The 27666-nt window shown below is 42.4% G+C and overlaps 1 protein-coding gene across 1 annotated transcript in view; it reads right to left on the reverse strand.

Moving 5' to 3' along the window:
- Positions 1-27666, reverse strand: part of snd1 (staphylococcal nuclease and tudor domain containing 1) — a 159209-nt gene that overhangs the window by 125229 nt on the left and 6314 nt on the right. Inside the window, exons 5-11 of the mRNA XM_041030143.1 lie at positions 24723-24883; positions 23065-23156; positions 22261-22419; positions 22048-22154; positions 21408-21498; positions 16226-16330; positions 6307-6408 (exon numbers count right to left, since the gene is read on the reverse strand). Of these exons, the coding sequence (XP_040886077.1) occupies positions 6307-6408; positions 16226-16330; positions 21408-21498; positions 22048-22154; positions 22261-22419; positions 23065-23156; positions 24723-24883 (817 nt within the window). The remainder of the gene's footprint in view (positions 1-6306; positions 6409-16225; positions 16331-21407; positions 21499-22047; positions 22155-22260; positions 22420-23064; positions 23157-24722; positions 24884-27666) is intronic.

Here is a 27666-nt window from a genome sequence, read left to right on the forward strand (position 1 = left end):
ATGACAGATTATAAACTTTGAGCAAGCGATGTTAGATTAGAGGAGCTCCAGGCCCATTCTCCACGGGCCATCTAACAGATCTCCTGATAAGGCAAAGCTACCTATAAGAGCCCCCCAGAGGAGAGTGAGACGGAGGGAAAGAGGCAGTGGATGGATTAGAAAGTGGGGGCATGATAAGGACAAGGACAGCAGGACAGGGGGAAGACAAAATGTTTTTGTTATACTGGTGCGACAAGCGGCATGGGAAGATTGGGTTTGTTTTTCCAAAGGAATCATGTTTGTACATGTACTGGGAGTTTGTGAGTGAAGAATAAAACCTTGGTTATGAGGTGGATAAGTTTTTGCATGTACACAAAAGTTTATACAGACATGCTGTATATGGAACCAAAGAATGTTATGCGTGTATGTGTATGCATGCCAAAGTTACAACTAATGTTAAAATGGTATTTTTGGAATAGCAAGATAAACCCCCTGCTTGCTAAAATAAATTTCATTCTAGGGACTCCTAATAGAACAGGCCTTCACAAATGGCTTATGCTGTGATATGATACGGTAAGGATACCTGCGCCGTGCCGTATCGTGAGCAACACTAATCATAGACCAGCATGGGCTCAGCATGACTGGTTTCCCAGACAGGAACACGGTGAAAGGCTGCTTATCCCGATAAAGTGTAGGAGGCTGGAGATTTTCTCAAGCCGAAATAAGCACCTGTCACCTGCACCTTTTCATCTAACCCATCTCCCACAGGCGATTTATTTTTTTGCAATATTTTAAATCAATAGGGTATGGACCAATTTGCAATCAAAGAGCACATTTAAAGAGGCAATACGTAAGTATTTTACTTTAAAACATCCAAAAAAATTAAGATGATTGACAGAATGTGAAGAAATAACAGTTGTGATGTTATGTCAAAGACGTCTGTGTATTGTGTTGCAGAGATAGCGGGCCTGTCCCATCTTGATATTGGTGCTCTAGCTGCGCTCCCTCGTGTTTCTCGACCTCCCATGTTCAGCTGACGCACGCAGAGAATGCTATACTGAGCCAATGCAAAAGGGCACAGTAGACATGTGGACATACACACAGGTGTTGGGGCAGTCTCACTCTAGTCTGTACCATGGATATTAGTCAATCACAAGCTAAATTGGGGTTTGAACAAAAATGATCTCTGGATTAAAGACTTGACAAAGAAAGGCAAGAAAGAGGGAGCGTGGTTAAGAAAATGAGCACAAGGGGGAAAGCAAGGTAAGAACATGTGGTAAGAGAAGAGAGAGAGTGTGTGCGTGTGAGAGAGAGCAAATAGGAATGTGTGTAAGAGGTGCTTAAGTTGTTACTGTATTTTAGCAGGCTGTAATCGCAGCTGGCTATCATTTAATGAAGTGAGCTGTGCTGGAAGGAAAGAAACCTCAGGCTGGGACCGCACAACGTAGAGAGGAACCGAGGGGAGCTAAGGAGGAGGAAGAGGGAGCCCCATCTGGATTTTCAAACACGGGACTTGGTGACGCTTAGGTCTACACACTTTGCATCTGCTTGAGCGCACACACCTCAAGCTTTCCCTAAAATCAAGTCTTACTCTCGCAAATACACATCACATCAACTACCGCGCTGCACACACTCACATGCACACCAAATAAGAGGGGAAAACTCTGGTGCTAACAGTACTACACAAGCAGCTGCATAACAGGAGCCACTTTGAGCACGCAGGATTATCCGAATGTGCTCAACCCTGATAAGTGGCTTAATGCAACATTTCCATTGGACTTTTTTTCTGCTGAGGCTGAGACCCAGGCGCACAAGAAGCACTACTTATAAAGTTAGCCAAATCAAGCTTTTTGGGATTATGTCACCATGCAAGCGCTGCCGTTTCAATGGGGGTGGGGAGATATATATATATATATATGAGAGAGAGAAGGAGACAGAAAGAGTGAAAGAGAAAAAGGAGAAAAAGGAAAATACCTCAGTGCATATTTAGCCTACCTTAAAGGGATTGTTCAGAAGTTTTTTGACAGAAGGTAGGACGACTTACTCAAAGATAGTGAAACATGTCCTCTAAATGAAAACTTAAAAAAAAATATATATACCATGACTATTACTGTAATTACTCTAATTGATGATTCACTATTTAAGTTCTTAAGTCTCTTGTAATGACATAATGAAAAGAATTACAGTCAATTCAAGAGTTCTGTCAACATGAAACTGATCAAGGACATATAGTTATTTGAGTTGATGCTGTGAACAGGACAAGATTTCATCACCACCTGAAGCTGTGAAGTCCTCTTTCAAAGACCAGACCAGGTACTGCACCACCTCTCTGCCTGTGAGAGCTATTATATATAGACTCCGCTCAGCCAAAAAAAGAAGAAAAAAAAAGGCAATCTTTTGAATATGGATATTAGATATGCTTTATAAAAGATCAAAAGCACCATGCTCTCCTTATAGATATGAGGAATAGGGGGTTTAATAGAAAAAAAAGCATTTAATGTAGCTTTATTCTCCTAAAGCAGAGCGGTGGCATTAAGGCTTTGAGCTTTAGCTCAGCACACTGAGACTCGTAGTTAATGCTTAGTCACGTCCTAGAAGGTTTAGTCGGGGGAAAATCTGCTTGTTTCCCAATTCATGCGATGTATTGCACTCTTAGGCAGTCTCTGAGATTTGAATAGGAATGTTGTCAAGGGGAATACCAGCGGGTCAATATGATTACTCAACCCTGTGACTGGACAGGACGATTGGCTTTGGTCAAGTCCAGTTTGAGCTAGTTGATGTAAAAATACACCTTTTGTGATCAGACAATAAATCTGAAGTCACATCTCTTTAAGTGTCTCGAGTTCTTTTTGTCTTTTTCTTTCAGGGAAGACCCAGATCAGACAGAGTATTTCCTTTTAAATCCAGCGGGTCAAGCCCCAATTTCCCCACTGCTGAGGTAAAATCTTTGTCTCGGTTTGTGACAGAGCGGAAAGAGAGCAAAAAAAATAGAAGTGGAGTTCTCTGGAGCAGAATTTCAGGGAAAGTGGTGGTCTTAGAGTCTTCTACTAATGCTTACTGCTCCAAATCTGTCTCCATAGAGCTTAGTGTTCAGAGACAGGATGACAGTAAGTGGGTCGACTAAACTCTTCTCCTTGTTGGAGTGCAACATGCATCTGTACACTTGTTTTTCTACCTGCATCCAACGACAACTCAAGTAGGCCAAGGTAGCATAGATTAACATTAAAGCCTTGAGGGTTAGCGTTGTGTTCGCAAATAAGCTTTCACCCATAGTGAGCCTGTGATCATTTCATCCAAACGAATTCCTTCTTGTTGCCAAGGCAGATGAGGGGTGATGCCTGTGCCTTCGAAAACTTGTAGCTTTTTCAGGCTGTGCAATTATTGAAAAAAGATGATACACGGTGACCGAGGGTTTAATTCAGAGCTTTAGCCTTGTGTCTTAGCAACAATAAAGGAATGGAAGGGAAGCAACGTTCCAGAGCTCCTCCGTTATTGATTTTGCAGAGTGAGAAGGGGGGAGGCTTTACTGCTGGCAAATGGGCAAGAGCTCCCCACTTAAACCTAACTCACTTCAAAGAGCCTACAAGCACACACTTGGGAGATCCAGCTTCAATACTAATCAAATGTAGAGGAATACAGTGGTGCATACTGTATATACATTCAGCTTCATGAGGAGAAGGGAAGTGTGAGGCCAGATCTAAGCAGATTTAAGTGAAATCTCAAGAAGAGATTAAAAAAAAAAAAGAAGTCACTGGTTAACACTGGAGCGAGAGAGAATAAATGGTAATTTGCTACGAGTGTGGGTTGTTATGTTTGTTGTGCTGTTCACATGTCACAACACTGAGTAGCCAGGGCTGCATTTGAATTCACACCACACTACAGGTGGACAAAACCGATCCCTGATGACCACCACCTCCAACTGATCATATCTCTCAACGCGTCGCGGAGCGAACTCACACCTGCATTTAGAGATGTCCACATGTGACTGGATCCTCCAGGATGTATTTTAAAGCAGACCATGAACAGGCCCACTGATGCGCTCTGGTGAAAACATGCATTCTCCTATCACACTTAAGACACTAAATCCTTTTGACACATAGACAATCATGCATACTTTCCTCTCCGATAAACACCACAAACAGTAATTTGCCTGAGGCTTAGAAAAGCACAGGAACATTTTAGCTGAGTTGACTTTCGAAACACCCTAGAGTCTAAGCAAGCAATTCAGTGAAATCAAACTCGGTATAAAAACAGCACAGATTGATCTGAGTGATGTCAGATGGTGTGCGTGTGCATGTGTATGTGCATGCTGAGCACAATCACAACATAAAACATGTACAGGCCTTTAAAACATGAAGAGGGTATGTGTACCTCCTAATACATGCATGATTATTATGTGGTGAATTATTTTATTCCATTATTATTCTTCCCTTTCTTTGGGTTGCATGCCTTTGGTGCTAGCATGAGTAAACAACTAATAACCACAGTAGACTGGCATCGGTTTGCATGTGTGAATAATTGTATGTTTTAGGCTCCAAATGGCCATATATATGCATTATGACTTTATATTCACACACTCACAAGTCACTGTGTTTTAATGGCCACATACTATTCCATAAAACAAGACGATCATGGAACTTTACACCTATTATATGCCACTATATGAGGTTTGGTGTTACAAACCTGAGCTACACACATTTTATAGTCATGCTAATGACTATGTTGTACATATGTTGTACAGTGTATACACACACACACACACACACACACACACACACACACACACACACACACACACACACACACACACACACACATTATCCCCAAACACAAACACCACAAATAAACAGCAGAATCATTATTCTCGCTTCACTCGTCAAAAGCCAGCTTACGGCTGAATTTTCTGTCATTAAAAAAACATTAATGAGGATGATTAAAATGACTGTGATGAGAGGCTGGGACAGGGATATGAATCTCACTCCTGTGCTGAATGCCAAAAGGAACTCTCTTGGCTTTTGGCTTTGAGTGGGTGCATGTTTTTTGTGTTTACCAGGCTGTACTGCAAATGTTTTTTTTTCTCTGCACTGTAAGCCTATGAAAGTGTGTGACACGGGATTGGTTGTTCCATCTATTATCTGGGTGCTGTGGTTTAGACCACTGACATCTGTACATTTGCTCGGTACATTCCCAATCCAACAGAAACAGGCTGAGATTTCAAAAAGCACACTGAGAATTTATTTGTGGAGGTCAAAGCTCCGAAATCTGATACTTAAGAGTCAGCTGCAAAACAGCATTGAATTTATGAGATAACGTCTGACTAGGAAGGCATTCTGTCAGTATGATTCTGCATAAATGCACAATTCTGACAGCTGCTTTCAGCTGCATTTTCATGTAGATTTTTGCAAGAACGATTCCAATCTTCTCCAGAGTGGCTCCCATTATAAGGAGCCCCTCTGCATCTGACAGGTGTTACAGTTCGCTATTTGGAAAAACATAAACCCTTATTCATCTCAGGTAGTGGACAACAGCTCTGGGCGTGCCTATGAGCAACAGCTGCCCTCTCCCTGTACCATTAGTGCCACTGGAGGCGGCAAATTGCCACTGTGTGGACAATGACAATAGCGTAGGCGTCATTTTACTGATGTATTGAAGGGACCCTGGTGTAAAAACAACATTGTGTGCGCTGAAAACTTAGGCAAAGGCAAAGTTTGCTACATTTAAAACTGAACACAGTTTTAAAGTTAAAGTGCTCTACAGTAAGAGTTGTACATGAACAATTTAAAATACTACACCTTATCTAAGTCAGCTGAAGTGTGTTTCTCTGTCTCTTTCACAGACTCAATTCATAGTTCATTTATTCAAACCTAACACAAAAAAGGCAGATGTTCAAGCGGTGGTGTGTGTCTCAAATGCTCTCTAACTCAGTGCTGGGTCAGATGTGTGTAAATAATAGCAGCCCCCAAGGTGTACAGACCCGGTAGATCAATAGACACAAGAGGGGGAAATCAACACTGCTTGTTTAAAGGGTACGTCCGGGCCAATACTAAGCCCCAGGGCATCTAACGCGAGTACTTGGTATTCACACTGTGAGAGGAAGAGAAACAGATATCAAGCTTAGGGCTTCAGAAATGTGTGTTTGGCTACCAGTGAGGGGGAGAAGGGTGTTGGAGCGTATGCACAGCCACTGGGGGAATTCTTGTTTAGAGCGATTGTTTAATTCATTAAAAGCTGATTAGAGGCAATCAAGTTCATTCACATACTAGAATAAACTCACACACAGAGCAAAATAGTGATTAAGAGCTCTCAAAGTCTGTCTCTGGTTCTTACCTTTTTACCAATGAGCTTCTTCCTCAGGAACTCACGGGCCTCGAACATGTAGGGGATATCATAGAGCGGACGGAAACGTTTGTCTTTGTCCTTGTTCTTCTCCTGAATAAAGATGGAGGGAGGATGGAGGAGACATTGGGGAGAGGGGTCAGGAAGAGGATGTTGGGAGGGAGAAGACAAAATGGAAAGGGAAAGAAAGACGAGGAAGGAGAAAGTTATTCGCAATGCACTTTCAAAGCTGTGTGGCTTAACACATTCTCTGCAGATGCAGACCTCTGAAAAACACGCACAAACACAAAAACACCCCCCCCCCCCCCCCCCCCCCCCCCCCCCCCCCCCCCCCCCCAAACACACACACACACACACACACACACAGACATAAACACAGATTCACACACACTCAGCTTGTTTGTTCCCTCTTTAGCCTCTGCTTCAGTCCTTCGACAGGGAGGATATGGACTCTGAACTCATTGTGAAATATTGAAGTGTGAACGCCAGCATTTCAGGCACCTTCCTCAAATACAAACATCTCTCTTGCTGTCAATACTGACACACTGCACCACAAAAAAAAAAATAGATCACAGTTACCAAGTACACACAGATGCAAACAGCCAAGGCAAAGACACTTTGTGTTAAACAGATACATAAAGGTGAGCTGACACCATGTGTATGCATACGTGTATACACAGATGCAGCCTCATGCCACACACTCACACAGCTGCACACAAAAACTTCCCTCAATGCGCTCACCCACTCTCTGACAGGAGCAGGCCACAAATAGAACCTATTTGCATTTTCAAAGGAGGCTGAGGTTTTGTGTTGCTCCCAGTGTGAAGAGACAAGCGCGCACACACACACACACGCAGTGACAGGTGCCGTTTTTGTAGGGGCGGGATAAAAAAAAATAATACAGCAAATGACAATGACGCAGTGGGAAATAAGCGACAGGCGCTAACAGGAGGAATACGGCTATGAATGACAATACCAGTATTCTCGCCACCCCTGCCCCTCCCACACTCTTCTATGAACGCCATCATTATCTGTCATACAAACAGAAGTAACACTCTTCCAAATGAACAAACAGGGTTGGATTAATTCCTCATTTCCTCTTCTCTTCCGTGGTTTTCATTCATTTTTAATGCCCCTCCAGTTGTTCAGAGCTGCCAGGTGTGGTACACAGCTGGGCAGATGGATGTGGCGAGAAAACACATGGGGAGCAAAGGGTGTGTGAACATGTGCTTGTATGTTCAAGCATGTGTCTATGGCTCCATTAAAGTCTTTGACACAAATCTTGCAGGAAAAACTCCTATGTTGTCTAACAGAAAAAGTGACAGTAAATGTTCCTTCCGAAATACTGTTTATAGTTTGAATGAGTCCACATGACTGCACAGAGGGCCCACTGAACTGGCCCTGGTGAGGGAGTACTGACAACTGCCAAATCCACCAGCCAACAGAGTTCCCTTAACCTTGGCAGGAATGTAATAACCTTTGAGTTTAATAGCTTTCTATCTTTCTTTTCTTACTCCCTTGCTCTCATCCCTCTCCACTTTCACCAGCGGAGTCAGCACAGCAAGGAACCTCGGAGGTGAGTTAATCTCACACATGGCCAGTGGAAATTCCGCACCGCTCAGCCAAGAGCCGATGTCCTCCATTTTGTGTCAGCCGAGGCTTATTGTCAGGGTCTCTCATCCCTATCAAGTCAGTTGCGGTGGGATGATGGGGCCTTTTAGGAGCACTGCCAGCCAGGGATCCTCCATTTTGTGCCTGAGCTGTGGGCTGAGCTGTCCACTGCTGGGGATGAGGATAACTTTTACCGAGCGGAAATTGCTTGAGAGAAATCCTTCTTTTAGAGCATAATTTCTTTGTCGTACATTAAGATAATTCCCCAACACTGGATGATGGTGTGTTTGCATCCTGGGATGCTTTTACACACAGCCTATTCAAGGCAGGCAATTATCAGGCCCATTAGAATTCTGATGGACACAGATCAAATCAGCAGGATAGCTTCAACAGGGAAAAGTAAAGAATTAATCTAAGCAGAGGGGGAAGGGGAAAAAAAGGAAAAATGAGTTCCAACTAATAAGCTGTTTTACGGTGGAAAGGGAGCTATGTCACTGAGAGTGTAAATGTCAGCACTCTGTGCCAATTAGGCACAAGGAGTAGAGAAGAAGACAAGGAGGACAAAAGGTACTACTCCTCCTCTTTTAGAAGGTCTGTGGGGAATGGAGCGAGACTGAGTGGAAGACGCCAAGGTGAAGGAGTCGGAAAACAAGAAAATGAGACAATGAGAGGAAATGTTACAACTAAGAACACAGGCAGTCAGGAAGAACACACTGATGATCACACACATTCTCCAGACTAAGCCAATGTCCAACTCCAATGTGACCCATTAGACAACTTTAACCGCATCTTAGCTGATAGTATTCTCATCCATATGATGGAGACAAGGTAAAAGGGGAAGGGGGGGGGATTACATTTAAAAACAAAAGACCAGTAGTGGTTTTTGCTTCAGCATGGTCACAAATCAGTGACGCCAACTGACTGCAACAACTGCATACATATTTCACAACCAGCCTGTTCCTCTCTGTGTTGCAACTACCAGGGGGTCCACATCAGCTGCAGTGCTACTGAAGGGGAGATAAAACATCCCCTAAGAGTCAAGTGCAATTCAAACCGTGTGGAAAAGGAAGGCTGTGACAAGTCTAAATGTTATTTGACTATGGAGCCGACTTCAACTTATATCTCCAGACACAGATAAACTGGCAACATTAGCATCATTAAATTAGTCTGACAAGACAAACTCTGTGTACATCATCTATAAACTGTTATGCAGTTGCAGGAAGGTTATAGACAGAGGAGAGAGTCACTGCTATGTCTCAACCGTGACCCAATAACAACAGTTTGCTCTCACTATCCTCAGGGGGAGTTCTGTTCTATTTGGGGTAAATTCCCTTCGTTCCAAATTACCCGCTAGAGCTAAGGAATCATCTTTGACTATTGCAGAGGAATGACGCTAGCTGGATTGTACAGTGTCGCAGGGCTGCAGGGGCTGGGCTGCAAATGTGTGGATGCAACTGCTTGAAGCACTTGCAGCTTCTGGAACTTCAAGGGTGAAATCATGACTCAGGAGAACATCATGCTTTCTGATTTTTCTGGCTGTGGTGTTGAGGGAGTGTACAGTATTAGGCCTTAGTTTTGCACTTAAAGGGTTGAGAGTGTGTTATTTTTAGAGAAATACCCTGCTGTGTGCATCTGTCTGGGACACATGCACACGTGCGCATTATTTTTTGATTAACAGGTCGACTGGGAGTCTTTGACAAACAGTAAACATTTACTACTGTATGCCTAACAACATTACTCAATTGTGCATGCACGGACATCAAATGGCTGCACAGGGCTAGAGTGGTGAGAGGGAGACAATACACAAGACCCTGAAGTAAGAGCATGAAGGATATTCCTGGTTATAATACAACAATACAAAATCAAATTACAATTTCAGAATTATTACGCATACAGCAGAATACAAATAAGTCATTACTCTAGTGACTTGAACTGATCCTTCAATAGACACAGGAACAATCCTGGATTTCAGAATTAAATTAAATACCTGTATCACCATAAAGACAAACAACCATTCAATCCATGAGAAGCTGCTACCAAACAGGTGGAGGTAAAATTAGTGGGACAGCACATGTTGTAGCCCATGTTCTCATTGTGCTGTCATTAATAAGGATGTCACACACAAAAAAATGTGAGCTAAATCACCACAGCTACAGTGCGACTCAAATGTGCAGTGTTGTGTTTATAATTTTTGGACCAGACAGACGGTCAGACGGGCCCTGCAGACAGACATGGTGATGCAGTGTTAGAGTAACTGCAGTTCTGCCTGCTAAAAATCTCCAATACTGCTGAAGACATTCAACTTTGAAAGCACAGAGCAAATCTGTACGGCTTATGCATGATAATACTGAACATACTGCATCTATCACAAACCCAAAGACACCCATTTACAAACAGCATTGCAACAAAACAAGTTCTGTTCAAAAAAGATAACAGGTGGAGTGTACTTTGTGCTCTTGATAATACAATAACCAACTGTACATCTCTCAAAAGCAACAGTCACATTGTCTTCTAAGTTAGCCCTTTGAATAACTTCCTCTCCTGCAGTAACACAAACACAAGCAAGCCAAGTCCTTGCTTTTTCAACAGTGACAGCCAAATGGTGCAATGGAGCCAAAAATATTCATCCAGTAGTGAGGAGGGATACTGGCTACCAATCTGCCTCGTCCAGCCAATAGTGCACAAATGAGTCATGAGGTGGGCGACCCTCCTCCCTTGTCGTCTTCCACCAAAAGCTTGAGGTCAAAGGATGCCACGCCAGGCTAGGGGCATGCTGAGGGCACACACATGGCCAGGCATAAGATTTGGAGGATGGGGACATAAGTAAGGAGGAGGGAGGGAGAAGATAAAAACAAAGAGGAGAGTAGGAGAGGAGAAGCAGCAAAAACACAGCAGAGAGCAGATGGGTCTGTCTGTTTAAAGATTTGGTTATTATAAAACTGTATCTGCACAGATTTCTTTTTTTTTTATTAATTTGGAGTGAGCATTTTTTTAAACATCACCCACAATTTTCAAGAATTCTACTCCAAAAAGTGATATCGCCTGTGAACATGTGTCCTGATTTTGTTCTGAAAAAAAAAAACAAAAAAACATGGAATAATCAGCACAAAATATTTACCTCACTGTATTAAATAAAACCTGAACCAAAATTCTATTAATACAAGGCCCGTGCTCCCTGCCAAATTATGTTTTCATATTGCTGTTGTGTGACTTGTTTGTTGGCTGTCATCTTCTACCCCGTCTGGTCTGTTTGCCTTTTGGTCCCACGTTGTTCTTTTTTGCTTAGTATTGTGTAATTTTTTCTGTTTGACAGGATTTGGATAATGTCAGCATCTTTATCTTCTTGCATTGTATTGAGTAATATGCAATACACTACAGTTAATAATTAGCTGACTAGCTATAACAACATCACAACACATTTTCTATTTCCATATTCTACGTCCTTTTCTTAAGACCTTGTCTTGACTGCTCTTATAGAAGTGAAACAGAATTCATTATAAAGTGCAGACTCCAGCAACAAAACCATGCTACTGTATAGCTATTGTTCAAAATACCAATATGTGAAATGAGGGTAGCTGTCATTTGTTTTGTGGCATGCCTTCCAGACTTATCCACAGATTTGGAGGTATGAAGATGTGGAAATTGTCAAATTCTGCCCACATACTTTGCCAGACTTTTCAGACCGGTGCTGAAACGGCTGTATTTACAGAAATGCTAATAAATGTGCAATGTTCCAGTACAAAAATAAACCTAATAATGTGAAAATAAAAATAAGAAGGCGACAGAAGAAAAGAAGGGGGGGTGGGAGGAGAGATAGATGGTTTATGGGAGGCAGCAGCAGAAAGATGAAAGATTATACTGTGAGACTAAATCATCTACAAAGTCAACACACACACACACACAGAGGTGGACTGTAGAGAGGTTAGACGAGTAGGCAGGGCTGTATGGAGTAGCGTGGGGATGAGCCATAGTCATTGTGTTGCCTTATATAAGGACAGCGAGTTGACCTCTCTATGTGCTCCATCAGCACCATCCTGAACCCTACTTAAACCAAATAAGCACACAGATGCATTACAATGCATGAAGAGACACACACACACATGCACACACACAAACACTCGAGACTCTACGCATGTGCATCATCGAAGGAGATACACACAAACACAATGAGTGAGTGAGTGAGTGAGTGGGTGTAACAGTGAGTCACTGAGTAGCAAAGACATCTCTCCCTGCTCGTGTTTACGCTGGGCTTGTCCTGCTGCACACGAGAGAGGAAAACGGAAAAAGAGAGCAAAAACAGGGGGAGAAGAAAAAAAGAGGGCGGAGATGAGGGAGAGAAGAAAAAGCTGACTCCAACTCCCAAGCTCAAAATAACATCTGAAGATATGCCACAGCAGTAACACTGGGGGGGAGTGGAACCCAAATGAGAGAGAAAGGAGGGAGAGGAGCACAAGTAAGGAAATTTGTGCCCTATGTTTTGGTGCAGCCAGACACCATTGGTCCACCAATCTGTCAGTCTGAGCACAATTAGTATAGTCATGAGAGCAGAGGGGGGAGATGTGGTGTTAGAAGACTAAAAGGAACCAGAGGAGTTGGGAGGAGGAGGAAAGGGGGCTTGGCAGGAACTGTCACAGTTCATCAGTGCACTTGTACATTGCATCTGGCCTCAGTACCCCCTAACAGTACACACACCCAGACACACCCACACACAAACATAAACGGCCTTGCTTGCAGAATGCACGGTCAAACAGTGCACAGACACATCCAGACAGAGATAATAATGACAACTGGCACAAGAAAATCCCTACAGACCTTTAGAGAGTGCAACACACACACATTTACACACAATTGTCACAACACCAAATTTCTGACTTTGTTTTCTCTGGAGATTTCCTTGGAGGTTCACAGATAGGGTACAGTGCTAACATGCGCACATTTGGAGTGCTTCTATACACACACACACACACATACAGCACATGCCTGTGTAATCCATGTTTGTGCACACGCTGACACCAATTTCCAAGATGTTTTCTGACATAGGCTAATGCAGCTTAACCAAGCATGTCTCTCTCTCTGTGTGCTTGTGCTTATGTGTGTGTGTGTGAGCGGTGCTGCAAACCGTGACGACGTCTTTGTGTCTGTCTGCTGCACTGTAAGCAAGAAGCCAGCTCACTCGTGACAGTGTTAGCCAACATGATGTCAGTGTGTGTAAAGCTTCTGGCTGAGAGATACCTGTTTTGACCTCTCACTCACTTGACCAAATGGTAAGAATGGCCCCAAAAAATAAGAAAAAGAAATCAAGCTTTTTCAGTTTGTGCATGCTATTACTCTCTACATGCCTCTTATGCGTGCACTAACACGCTTATTATTTAGGAAATGTAGAGGGGAAAAAGAACAAAGCTTTTAGTCATGGCTGCTTCTTCTTTGCAAATACTTTAAAGAGGTGAGCACCAATATTCGGAGGTGCTACACAATAAATCTGATTGACTTTCAATATAGTTCAAGTAACAGTGACAAGGAGAAAAATTAACAAATTACAATGTCCAGAATAGCTTCAACTAACAAAATGTGAGCCGCTATATTTGCAGCTGTAAAGCAGTGTAGACAAGGCATGAAATTGAAAGTTCCCCTGCTCGCCTAAGGTAACAGCTCACTTGCCTAATTTAGTGATCAGACACACAGGCCTGCTGGCAAATGAGACTGGACGTAAAATTCCCATGCATGAATATAAAAAAATATATTTAGTTAAGATAGAAAAAAAACTCCGTGCTTCTCTGTCAGTTGCCTTTATTCTACCTTACAGTCCAAGGGCTCATCATAGCCTCAGTAAACCCATCACAACTCTGCATTGCTGCCATAGCGACAACACTCAAAGCTGAGCCAACAGCAGACAGGCAGGCAGCTCTTTAGCTCACAGACAGAAATAACTAGCTAACAAACAACACCAGCAGCAGCACCAGGAACAGCCCTTATTAAAACACAAAATGTAGCGACAGTTTTTCGTGTAAAACCACCTCCGAAAAAAGACTGTCCTCCAGCAGTCACAAAAAGCTCCCCCTGCCTGTAGGAAGCGAGGACATGCATATATATATATAGAATCCTCTAAATCTGACTGTTAAGACATGTATACCTTTTGTTGGTGATACCTCACTGCAGTCTAAGATATTATTTTAAATTATGCATTTCATGACCAATGTAAAATAGTCACATCACCAGCTAGTAACAAATTCTGCCGAGCTCAAGATGGATATTACATTATTATTACATTGCTAGTAGTATTTTATATAGGCTCTCAGACAGAATTTAGAAATCAGACACAACAGTACACAACAACAATTAAATATGCAAGAAATAGAAACTCTGTGCTAATATAACACCAATACAGTTCACACAAACATTCACATCTGGGCCCACTCTCTCAGGCTCCCTGCAACATACGATAGTGTAATGAAGCACAAAACACATACTGTTGAAGCATCTGGTGCAGGAAAAGACAGAGCGACAGACAGAATAGAGAAGGGCACTGAAAGAAAAACAGAGAAGGAATTGCAAGGAGAAGAGACGAAAGGACAAGAGTGGGAAACCAGGAGTAAAAGGAATGCAAAGGAGGACAGAGAGAAAGGCATCAGGAAAAACTGAGAAAATAAATCAGGTAAAGTAGTAGAGAGACAATCAATGACAGGAAAGGACCTGGCCATAACTGTTTGGAAGCAAAAGCTGTGCAGTGCAAGGAGCAAGAGAAGGGGATTAAAGACAAAATGGAGAGATGTTCTTGCCCAGAAGCATGTTATAACAAAAGAAAGCTAAGGAAAAGAAACACATATGAAGGGCAACAGTGCAGTTCAACAATCTGACCACAGTGTGCCCACCCGAAGGGAAAGATCAGCAGGGGAAAGTGACAGTGGAGAAGAAGAGAGAAGAAAAGAGAACAGAAGGAAGAAGGGAAGCGGAGAGAGATACAAAGCAGCATCTTAATGATGCAAGGCACTAACAACACCAGGGGAAAGACAGGGACGTGGACAAGAACGACGACGGAGGGAAGAGAATAAGAACTAAACTAGACAACAATAAAGAGGAAAAGATAGAAAAGAGTAAACCATAAAATGGAAGAGAAGTAGAGAGGGAGTCAATAAAACAAAAACAATCAAAACAGAAAAATAAATGGTTGTTGCAAACACTCTTCAATCTGATTTTTACAACCATTTCCTAGACACAAATACAACACCCCCACTGGCCCACACCTCTTTGAACGGGGAGACGTGAGGCATGCCTTGTGTATAAATGGATATTACAGTAAACACTGTGATGACTAGAGGAATGGTTGTCAAACAGATTCAGACATTTTAAACAAAAGGAGAAAAGGGATTCATTTGAAATATTTAACTCTCCCTCTGACAAAAAGAAAAATCACCACTGCTGTGACACTAAAACTTTCTAATTAATGGGAGTGACATTTCCAGACATCTTCTCTTTATTTACAAAATGATAGCATTTTAGAAGACTCAGACACCAACTGCAATTGAGGAAAGGGAAGTGAGTGATCACTTCTTTTTCTGAAAAAATAAATACATGGTGTTGAAATGAAAACGTTTGGAAGAATAAACAAAGAAAGCTTCAATTGCTCAGTGGTGAAAAGGGTTTCATTTCTACCATTAAATTCACTGATGATCAGAGTTGGGGAGTGAGGAGGAGTGAGTGGGACGGTGGCATCCAACACAGTTGACTTCTGTGTCACTGCATACAAGCAGGTTTTTTTTTTTTCCAGACACTGCCTACTGTTTTCAATAAATGTACGTCTCCCCTGTTGTCACTAAATATAAGTCTGCAAGTGCGTTTTCACACACACAGTCTTTCTGAGTAAAAGGGGGAGTATAGAAGGGAAAGGGGGAAAAAAAAAAATCGATCTGCCTCGCTCTCTGCAGTGCTGCAACCACTGGGTGTGTGCAAGTGTTCCACTGTGTTTGCATGTGCCCCAACTACAGGGGCGCCACCAAGTGGTCAAAATTATTCCAATGGTCATTCCGAGAGAGAGAGAGAGAGAAGACTAATGTGCAAGGAAAAAGAAGAGGGCATGAAAATTCAACACAAGAGAAATGGATAGAACCAGGAGATGTAAACAGCTTGTATTTGACTTAAAACAAACCAACTCTGTCAAGAAGACAGAGAAGACAGTGACGCCAGTCATCTCTGCCTACCAACGTAAGACAACATTCAGCACCTATACACACACAAGTATCCAATCACTCTGTGCAAAGCTGTGTGCAGACACATATGCAGACAGACACTGGTTTATCTGTACCTCTCCCTCAATCCTGGGGGGCCGGATGCTGGACAGGTGGATGGTCTTGTATTCTCCAGAGTTGAGCTTGACCACCATGGCATCAGCATTGACCACCTGCATCACCTACAGAGACAGAAGAAGAGGAGGGAGTGGTTAAAATAAAAACAGGAGAGAGTTTTAGGGATGTCATCAGGCGAACATAAAGCACAAAAATAAGACCATGTAAAGCAAATTCAAATTAATTTAAGGTTCCAAAAATCCTGTGACAGAAATGCACACCCATGCAGGATGGAGGGGTGTTGGACCAAAAAGACTGGCGTTGCATTTTGTTGTGTGAGTGAGCAGACAGACTGAAAGAAATAGGGGAAGTGAAGGAACAGGTAAAGGATAAATGGAGAGGAAGAGATCCATTCAAAGGTGTACGGAGAGTGACAGTGCAGATCGTGTGCTGTCACCAGCAGAGGGCACTGAGAGCGAGGTAAGAAAGAGTGATCCTTGAGTGACTGAGTAAGTAAGCGAGCTAAGGCGTCCCAGCAGGCCGGCAAGGTTTGGAGGACACAGGGAGGACGTTTCACTATCTGGGGGATTGGCACCAGGAGGGAGGGAGGGAGGGAGAAAGCGGGAGCGCAAGAGAAAGCTTTACAACACAAACATCCTGTTAAAGATAGGGTGGTAGAGCATTACACAGCCCTGTGCCCAAGAACTGGCTGGCAGCACTTTGTTTTAGAGACATTTACAAGTGTAACTGCACACACTAATTTATTTTATGATTGGCATTTAAATGTTATTTCTCTGCGTACCAAAAGTAGCAACCACAGTTTATAGCATGTACAGTTGAGAAGAATATGGGTGTTTAAAACTACCGCTGTTAAATTACAGTTCACAAGCATGTTAGTCTAGTATGGGACTGCAGCGCTGGTTTCCAAAGAAGAACACAACAAACCAAAGCACTGCCAGCCTTAACCAGTCACTCCAAAATGTACACAAGGATGTGCGACCTACCATGCTAGTCCACAAATTCTACAAATCTCAGAGGAGGATTCATTGGTTAAATTCATGAATATTAATGAAGCGAGGAATAAATATTTGTAACTTATGTGCAATATGTGCCACACTATGTTGCGCCTGTGCCCTCCCAAGTAAAAAGACAGATTGGGGGTATAATGTGACTGAGATGAAGGAGGCATCCAAACCCAGCGCCTTTAAGTAGGCCGCCTGAAAGAGACTAAGAAATCAATCGCCCGACACATGTTGCCACCCACACGTGCATTAAATGGCCTCATCATCACTCAAGCTGTAGTTCATATGTAGGCTGCACTAAGCTAAGTCCTAAAAGTGAGAGATGCAGGTCTGAGCCATGTTTTAAGCACAGTTTGGACTGAGTGGGTGTTTTTGTGCCTGAATGTGTGGTAGAAAAACAAAACACCAAAAAAATCCTTTTGAGTTATTAAGACTAAGTTGAACTTTTTTGATAGCGTGCATGACAAATACAAATCCAGGGGTATTAGGCTCTTTGGGAGATTCATTATTCCGTGAAAACAAGTCAGACTGCCATTGCATTTGCCACCAGAGAACAGAAATTAGACCAGCCCACATGCTAAATAGGCTGCTCACAACAGCAGCCAAAATACATCATATACTAATCACTGAGCTGAGTGGGAGAGATACAGAGACATAGGGAGCAGGAGGGAGAGAGACAGAGAAGGGGAGAGGTGCAATGAGTAAGTGTGAGGGGGAGCATACATGCACACAAAAACACGCACACATGCACACACACCAGCCTACACGAATTCACACTGTAACAAGGTCATTTTGTGGCCTGCCCAAGTAAATAAAGTGCAAGAGAGAGAATGTGGCAGGAGCAGAAGAAAATGGCTCAGCATTTACTGGCTAATTATCAGCCGGAGGAGGCGAGACGAGAGAGGCGGCAGAGGACAGATCAACACACACCAAGACAGAGGAACAGAAAGATGGAGCGAGCCAGAGAGACAGAGTGTAATCTCTCAGCAAATATCACAAGAGCAGAGACAAAGATGGAAAACAGATAGAAAAATAGAGCAAAAAGTCTTCGCAAAGTAGCTGCCATGAGGGTCGAGCAAGCAGGGGGAGAAGACAAATAGGCGGGCTGCATGACTCACTGGTCTAATTGGACACTCGAGAGGTGGGGATCTACTGCCACCCTCTGCCCATGGCTGACATAACATCTGCAGTGGCCAAGATCAGCCAGAGCACAAGGAGGATCTTGGCTACTGTCAGGGAATGTGTTGGTTGTCAGTCAAATCCATTAAGTTGGTTTTAACCACAGGGCCAGGCACCGGTTTAGCCAGGACTTAGTCATTACTCACGTCAGATCAGCTCCCTCAAAAGCAACACCTATGGCGGGGTTTCAGTCTTGCAACCAGTGAAGATGATTTGTCAAAAAGACATAAACCATGCATGGTGTTTTGATGCCACGACAAACACCTAAAGCTGGCGTCTAGCCACTGGGTGCTGCTGAAAAAAGAGGCTGATGGGTATGTAATGCTTTAGGAGGACATAATCCTGGGACAGGTACCAATAATATAGAGACTTTTTCACCTCATTGCCCTTCCGCTTGACTGATTTTAACTAGGGCACGAACCAATTTACCCATTTCTCATCATCCTAACCTAAAAGTGACTTTTTAATTTCTGCCCTTGTAACCATTCTGTCTGACTTATTTTAACTGGGACATATACTAATTTGGCAATGGGATAAAATAATTATGGTAAAAAAAAAAATCACCTATATTACTGCAAAACACAGTGTTATTCTTAACACAATGCCCAGACATTACAAATACACACTAGATTTGCATTTGAACTACCTTATTCCTAAGTATTTGGTGGGTGTAAAAGCAACAGCAGCAGTGTTCCTGAAAAGCTAGTGATGAGAGGTTGGTAAAGAAGTTTACACCACGTCACCTTTTATCCATCACCTCGCAGGTCTATGGTTACCCAGGGGAGAGGAGGGGAGCGGAAAAGAAAGGAGGGGGAGAGGAAGACTACTGGGACATGGCCTACATCCGCTTCTCCAGTCCCAGCAGAGATGAGGAGGGAGAGGGGCGAGACAGTCAAAAAGGAAGATGCGTCAGCAGGGCTGACTTGTGGGGATTGGATCTGCTCTGCCTCTCCATTATATCCATCACTCAGATAATAAGAACTGAAAAGTAGAGTGGACGAGGACAGGAGAGAAGTGTGTGATGATGGGATTGATGGACAGGTGTGTCCCAGGGAGAGTCGGCGCATTGCAGTATTAGGTGCTGGCAAATGCCACAGGGACAAGTACGGAGGGGCAACGACAGCCCCTAGTAGTCTTAGCCTGTCCGATATGTACTTAGCGTTAAAACAGTTCAACCAGTTGCAGGGTCTTACAAAGAAAAGTTTTTAGAATCGCATGCTCCTGATTCTATTTCAGAGGCCTTTCACAACTTTTCAAGCTTATCTTAGATCACATACATGATGCAGAAAATTATTCTACTCTATGGTGATGGTTAGGAGGAGTCTTCTGCCCAAGGCTTGGTGTCTCAGGAGCTGCTGACAGCTTTCTAATCCGTAAAACAAACTGACTAATACAGCAGCAGCTCACAGGGAGCAAGCCTCCTCTGTGGCTCTTTTGGGGGAGAGCAGCTGCAGAAGAAAGAGAGGACAGAGAAGAGTCCTACAGAGATCAAAAAGTGCATCAAGGTTTAACTGGAGGCATCAACAGTGCAGTGCCATAGCAGCAATAAATAAATAAATAAAAATACCAGAGAGGACATGCAAAGTCCCAGGGATGTTGATTAGGTGTGTTTTTTAAACTCTTACTTATCTTGTCTTTTCATCTTTCTTCTTCTAACTTTCCCTATACCGCTCCACACAAACTCACACTTTCAGCTGCTTCTTCAACCTTCTACCTCTCATTTTTTTTTGGCAATCTTTCTGCCTGTTTTTCATACACCCTCCTGAGCTCACCACCAAATGTTCCCTAACTCCCCCACTGCCCACATCCAACTCGCTTTTATTGAGGGGGTTCAGAGAGATCTGAGAGTAGCTCACACTGATAATATAAATGTTTTATCCTTTCTCTAGCCTCTTCCCTCTGACTCAGGAAAAAATATACATACACAGTTTCTTTTTGCTCCTTCTTTATGTGTGTGCAGTTTATCAAATTCATTCTGTAAGCAGATTGCCAAAGCAACACCTTTTATGTAACCCTCAGGCTAGCCATGAATTTTTCAGGGTCTTATAAGTTCAGGGTCTGGAGGGAGCAAACGCAGACAAAAGACAAACTTTAGGGGTATTAAACTTTTTTTTGACATTCCTAGAGAAAAATATGCCAACTGAAGGGAAGGCTGGGCTGCAACTCATCATCCAAATACACACAGAGGGGACCAGATTTAAAGCTAATGTTTTAAGGCTGGAGTTTCTTTACTACGTTAAAACGACCGATTGGAGCCTTTAATATGTCATCTCATACTGACAATAAGGTTAGACTGTATTACCAAAATGTATCAAGGAGTCCATCTCACTTGATTTGAACTAATGTGTGCTGACAACTTGGAGGGAGTGCGCTCTCTTGTACTTGATATTAAGGACACTTCTTTTCCCCTGGGGCTCTGGCCAATAACCTCCAAAGCTAATATCTCTAGTTCTTGGCTTGTGGGGGTCGTTCTGTGCCACTGCTACAGCATACGCCAGCGATTTGGCCCTAATTTGACTGGGGAGCGCTTCAAGGTTGCTGTTAAGCATTCTTTCTCGTACCTTTAGTGAATGGATTTTTATTTTTTATTTTTATTCGGAGGTGGGGGCAAATGTAAAAAATAAGAGGCATCAGGAGGATATAATTCGTTAGGGGCCTCAAAGTGGCTCCGCTTTTGCTGCAGTGCTGGGAGAAAATTGGAAATGCTGCAGCAGACATCAAGAGGTGGAAGCAAGGGAAACAACCAGCTTCCCTTTAGCACTGAGGCCAAGTCTTCGTCATACTGGATAATGTCTGCGTGTCATGCTGAAAGTTTTATACCTTACTCCAGCTTTTTCTCTGCAGTATTTAAAGATAAGCAAGGACTTTCTGTGAAAGCAAGATGATGCAAAGGGAAAAACATTAGGGGCCAAAGAAAAAAATTGCATAAAGACACAGATTAAGCAGAGACAGCACCTTCACCAACGGGATGCAGCTTATAAAAGCCATGTCAAGAACTCACCTTGGCTACAAATTGTCTGTCCTTCTGGTCCAAATTGGCTGTGGGTGCCACGTAGTCCTTCCAGATGCGGACCTTGCGCTCTTTAGCAGACCTGGCCAAGAACAAAATCACTTCATCATCAGTGGTAGTCCTCATCATCAGCCAGATATTAGGACATAAAGGGCTTAATCAAGTGACTAAAAATTATCCGTTTGGCTGGAAAAATGTTACAGAAGCTTATTAAAGCGAGAAAATTCCCACATGATCAGCCAACAGTTGTTGCTGCAATGACTGTGGAGAATGTCACTGCCACAGAATAGAGTGGGATTGTTCATCTAAAGTAGTGGCGGTATACATTTGTACATACTTGCACATAGGACTATGTAATGTAAGCATTTCCTGTACCAAATCAGTAATTTCCAGAGCCAACACTTTTTTTTTCTGTCAGCCAAGCAAGAGCTGAATTTAATAATGTATGATAAGACAGCTTGGCTGCCACTAACTAAAATGCTTCATGATATGTTTATTAGGAATCAACAAGACATTTATATAAATGTCCTAATTTTTAACTATCCAATTATTCAAAACTGACATATAGCACTGCATTCAACAAAAAATAAGTTTTCTGTGGATAGCTAATTTTGCTGTCACAGTTGCACACCGTTCAGCAGCTCTGAGTTTCTCAGCTCCCTGGGTGTAAACAGCCATGGACCAGTCCACACAGCGGGCAAAGCCTTCCTTCAGCAGGAGCTCTGTAATGTTACCGTTCTGAGACGAAGGGAAACAGGGACAGACAAAGGAACAGTGATGAATGACACAGAAAGCCTGAATTTTAATGACACTGCCACGACGGGTGCCAATTCCTGGGTCTTACCGGGTGAAGGATGGTGCCCAGTATGACCTGGTTGGGGCAACTCTCCAGGATGATCTGAACATCTCTCTGCAGAAGACGGGATTCAGTGAAGAATTTGGCCTCTGCTGCGAATGCCTCTGGTGTCTCGGTACCATCCGCTTCCCGTCTGAATGAGGGGCACTGGAGAGAAAAAAGGACAGAAACACGCATTAACACAATAATACTCATGACTTAATAAACGGGTATTTTTCAAGCATTGGGAAACATGTTAAAACAAGTCCAACTGGTGATTAATTATTTTACCACAGCAAGAGAAGCGTGCTTTTTGTCTACTGTGATTCCCAACAGTCGACCAATAGTTCTAGTTTTTTGTGCACACACTCTTTTGATATAATCTGTTCTTCCTCTGTACTACTGTTATACTCTTAACTGATGTCACCCTGCTGTACATGCAGTGTAACAAAAGACCAGACAGATATAAACACAACAGGCGCAACGAACAGACAAGCCTTTGAACAATGAGACAAAGAACACCTTGAAATGGATGTAATATCTTCAAGGGGAGATGAAAAAGATTAGTTATCTTGAGTGGTCCATTGGCAAAGCTGTGCTGGGTGAAAGAGACTGATGGGGGAACTTAGCAGAGCGGATATGACACTGCCAGAGCAAACACAGACTTAAAGAAGGGACAATGTATTTTATTTGTGCTAACGACTTGATGTTACTGTAATCACTATGACTATAATAACACAGCTTGTCAATAAAAATAAATTGTTCAACAGCTCCCATTTCACCACATATGTAAGTGCAGCGAGTGGTGGTTACCTTAATTCCAGACAGCATGACAGTGACCAGGTAGTAGTCGGGGAGCAGCAAGGCACGAACAACACTGCCGTCACGAACATGCTCGATGATGGCTGGAGGGAGGAGGGAGAACAGGATGTAGAAGCGTTTGAGTGAGGACAGGAGACCGTGTCGAATTAGGATGAGCATACAGAAATCAAGCTCTGGGCTTAGACACACTTATTTGTCCATATGAACTGTATTTCATAGTGGAAAACGCAGGGTGAGGCTTGAATGATTAGGTATCCGGGGTGAAACCCAACATCTGATTCCAGCCAAGTCAGACTGATGAATCTCTGAATTTATTTTAATCATCCTTCATCCTGGGAGGACTGTCATGGCATGTGTCTTCTTTTTCAACGAGGCCCAGCATGACACTCACTGAATTTAAAACAATAATACCTGTGATTTACTGAAAACAACCACAGTGTTTTACTGAGCACTGTGTGAAGTGTCTTGCTAAAGGATGGCTCTCTAGTACTTCTCAAAGAGGAGAATGTGTTGGCCTCCTTGGTGCACTGTGTGATCCACTTAAAGGCAATACTCCAACCAAAACCACTCTTTAACAAACTACTATTGTACGCTTAAAAGAGTCTGCACTTTCCTTCCTTACACCATAGAAAGGCTGTGGTTAGATTGAATTTATTTTGGAAACAACATTTTTTTGTTTGTTGTAACAGCCACCTTTCAAGCCTGCAAAGCTGAATACTTGAATACTGATTTTTGGTGGAGTATCACTTTAAGATTTTGAAACCGTTTTACGCAAAAAGTCAAGGTCTGAGGCGAGGTCTATTCTTTTGGAAAGCTTTTGAGGTATTACATTGTATTTGTTCCCAAAATCATATCACTCAACTGTAGCTCCTAACCTCTGAAGTACTTCAGAAAATTGGACAGAATGTGAGTCACCTGTGTAAGAGGCATTTTCACGCATAAATGGTATTTTGATGATGGGTTCTCTCAGTCTATATATATATATATATATATATATATATATATATATATATATATATATATATATACACACACACACACACACACACACACACACACACATACACACACCTTCTTTCTGTGTATAACTTGTGTGCACGCATATGTCTATGTGTGTGTGTGCCCACATAAGCAGATGAGAGAGAAATTGGTATTCTGGTTTTCACAGAGACCTAATGCACATTTAAAGCGCTTTGGCTGGATTGCTGTCTCCGATTCCGAAACAACCCAGACTGCCTCTCGTGAATGGTAAGAACAAGAAATAAAAGAATGGAGAAAAGCCTTCCCTGTTCATTTTCCCATTCAATTAAAGAGTAGTGAAATGAGCTGAGCCACTGTTAACGACGGTCGCCTGGAAATGAATCTAGTGGCACATTACACCTCGGGTTGGTCAGAGATGAGAGACTGGAGGAATGAGCCGGTGAAGGGTGATATACCATGTGCCCATTACATGCCTCGAAGTGGATACTGAAAGTGAAATATCTTCAGACAAAATGCTGGATTTCTGACATAGCCTGCAAATTTGGCTTTTATAGGAAAATAGAGGCTTATGCTGGATTGTGTGTTTTTAATATGTTATAGGATGTTTCCTAAGCCAAGCTTTGTCTGTGTGAGTGCTTCAGTATGCATGCCCATCCAACATTCCTTACCATTGATAGGTTTCTGATGCAAGGAGTCAACAAAGTTGCGGGGATTCTCTATGGTGTATTTGATGTCGCGGATGGTCTGGGAGCCGCCACCCTCACTCCACAAGCCCTTCTTGGAAGACTTTGCCTGGTCCTCCAATTCACAGAGTCTGGCCTGCTCTGGACTGGTCACACAAATAAAAAGGAAAGTTTAAGATACAATAAAAAGTACACCACAAAACACATTTCAAACTCTGGACAATTGTTAAAGTGACAAAATCAATATGTTTCTCTATGTCTTTGTAGTGAATAGAAGAGAGCTGTACAATCTTCTTATTTCCTCTTTGACTGCAATCCATTTAAGTTTTTTCCTGCTGTTTTTCAACAAATGGAAAAATATAAAAGGCTGTAAACACAGAACACGCAACATATATTTTTCCTCTCTTTCTTAGCCATCTCCTTTAGAAAAACTAGCGTGCAGCCACAGTATGAAGGCTGAATACCTTAAGACCACTGTACTGCTTAAAATAAGAAACAAAAATGAAACCTCCACAGTTGCTATATTAAATTCACTCCACTGAATAAGTTAAGCAGCATGAAACCTGGCTTCCTACTGAAACTTACAGATGAGTGAGGCTGATATTGAAACTTTCCTAACCAGCTTTGGAAAACGAAAATGCTGTTAGTGAACACAGCTGCACATGCTGTGGCAGCTCCAGTTAAATTATTGCTCATAACTAGGTTACAAACCGATCCATAAAGATCAGAGGGTTTCTGAGTGCCATAAAACCCCTTTGACAGCCCACTTGAAAAATAACACAGCTAGTTCAGCCTGTTAACAAGTTGCAATTAATTTCACACTAGTCAGAAAGGAACACGCACCATATCTAACAAGCAGAAAAGGTTCTGACTGTAGAGCTGCACCCCTTGTTAAGTTGAACATGTTCTAATCGCTCTTATCCGGGCTGCGTTAAAACATGCCCTAAGCCTCGTTCCAACAGGCAAATATCAACATTACAAGAACTGCAATTACAGTAACAGTGGCCAGTGTGAAAGGTCTTTAAACTTCTGTTATGTCAAATCCATTACAATTCATCATCGGAACTGTCACTGTCACAACGGTTGTATTAAGAGTATAGGACGGTGTGAGTTTGGTAAGGCTCCAGCTTTGTTGAATTAAGTGCTGGATAAAGTGCTGTTCCAGACAAACTGCACCGTTGTTCTAGTGGCAACCAGCTGATGACCAGATTATAACTGCTTAAAAAATCTATCCGAGCATTTTGTGAAGAGACAATAACAGTGTTTGACAGCTCCTTCAAAAGCAACCACGCAGCTGGCTACAAACGCCACAATTAATTCCATGCTGGCTCTCTAAATTGTGCAGGCTAATGCTTTTGAGGGCCCTTATACAACTTTAATTATTCAGAACTTCAAATGGCCAACAGGCTTTTGTTTTTCCAAGAAGAAAAGGCTGTCCCATTGATATGGGAGTAGCAATGTTGACCAGAGCTTTTCAAAAATGAACTGCGCATAAGCTGGATTTTTCACATCTTTCTGCATAAAAGGCACTGTTCACTTTGGGAGAGGCAACAAAGTGGGTCTCAATTAAAATGCCACACACAAAACCTGTTCTCCAGCTGTGTGTTCCTAATTGGGCTTTTGGACAAATGCCCAAAGCGGCGTCAAGTTCGCTTTCCCCTCTACAATGATTTAGCTACTAACTTCAAATTGAATCGAAGCAGTTTCTTGCTTACTAAGCAACAATGGTGAAACTTTCTGTAAGAAGTCAATTGTCTTTAAGCTACTTAGAATTGAAGAGCTAAACAGGAACAGAAAGCTACAAAGATAGAGTGAGAGACACCAACAATACAATCAAGGAAAACAGACATTGTAAAGTCACAGCAATAAATGGAAAGACACTCACAAACAAAGACTGGTTAAGATACAGAAATAACTCCATATGTGGAGGCAGATGATAGTGAACTTATCCATGTCTACAAATAGACTGGTTTCTTTTTTAGGTCAGCGACTCCTTCCAACCAACACACTGATCCAAATCAAAACACATATTGATGGGAAAGAAAGTGCAATACTGAGCAAGACTACTGGAGGAACAAGGGCAGAGGAAAAAAAAAACTTTCCAATTCCCTTATATTTGAACATGCTGTAGGCTACATCATTCATCTCCATATGGTTCCCTTGAGCAACCAAAAATACTTTAAATAGATACAAAATGTTGAACCTTACTAAGCTGTTTTACAGCTCCCTGTTGTCTTTGTACAGTTTAAAGAAGGTGTAGGAAGTTCTGTTCCCTAGTGTACTTGACTGGAAGGGTTCCACTCCTAGTGAGTAGCGAGGCCCAAGCGAGCACAGTTCACCCCCCAGACATCTACACCCCTCAGCCAGCACTCCTCTGCGGCTCCAGTTAAAAAGGAGCAATGGGGGGTTATAAAGCACAGTTGGTTTCCATGTTAATATAGCTCCCCTCTGCTCTGGTGGGTGGGTGTTATATAAACCAATCAGTCAAACCCCCCGCCTGTGGTTTTAATTTCTCAAAAGGAAAGTGTAATGCCGTGCAATCTGACCAATTTTCAGGGTCTAACCACATCGGTGAGTGGATTAAGTACTTTTAAAGAAAAGCGGTCTCACTGAGCAACAGAGACTGAGACCAGACTGAGTGGAGAAAACTGATGAATGTGTCTGTTTCAAACACTGTATGGCTCAGCACCAAGGACAGCAATGTTTTTTATGACTGATCAAGTAAAAGAGAAATTCATTACATGATGAACTAAAAACTCATTTGTGTGATGTAAATGAATCTGAATCTGCCTGACACTGACAGCTGCAATGTGTAGGTAGGATACAGTTAAAATTCAATCATATTTTCACTTCTAACACTAAAAGAAAAAAAAAATCGAATTCTTTAACGGTAAATTTTTAAAGACACAGTAACCTTCATTAGATGAAA

The sequence above is a fragment of the Toxotes jaculatrix genome, chromosome 22, assembly GCF_017976425.1.
Source record: "Toxotes jaculatrix isolate fToxJac2 chromosome 22, fToxJac2.pri, whole genome shotgun sequence".
Taxonomy (NCBI): Eukaryota; Metazoa; Chordata; class Actinopteri; family Toxotidae; genus Toxotes; species Toxotes jaculatrix.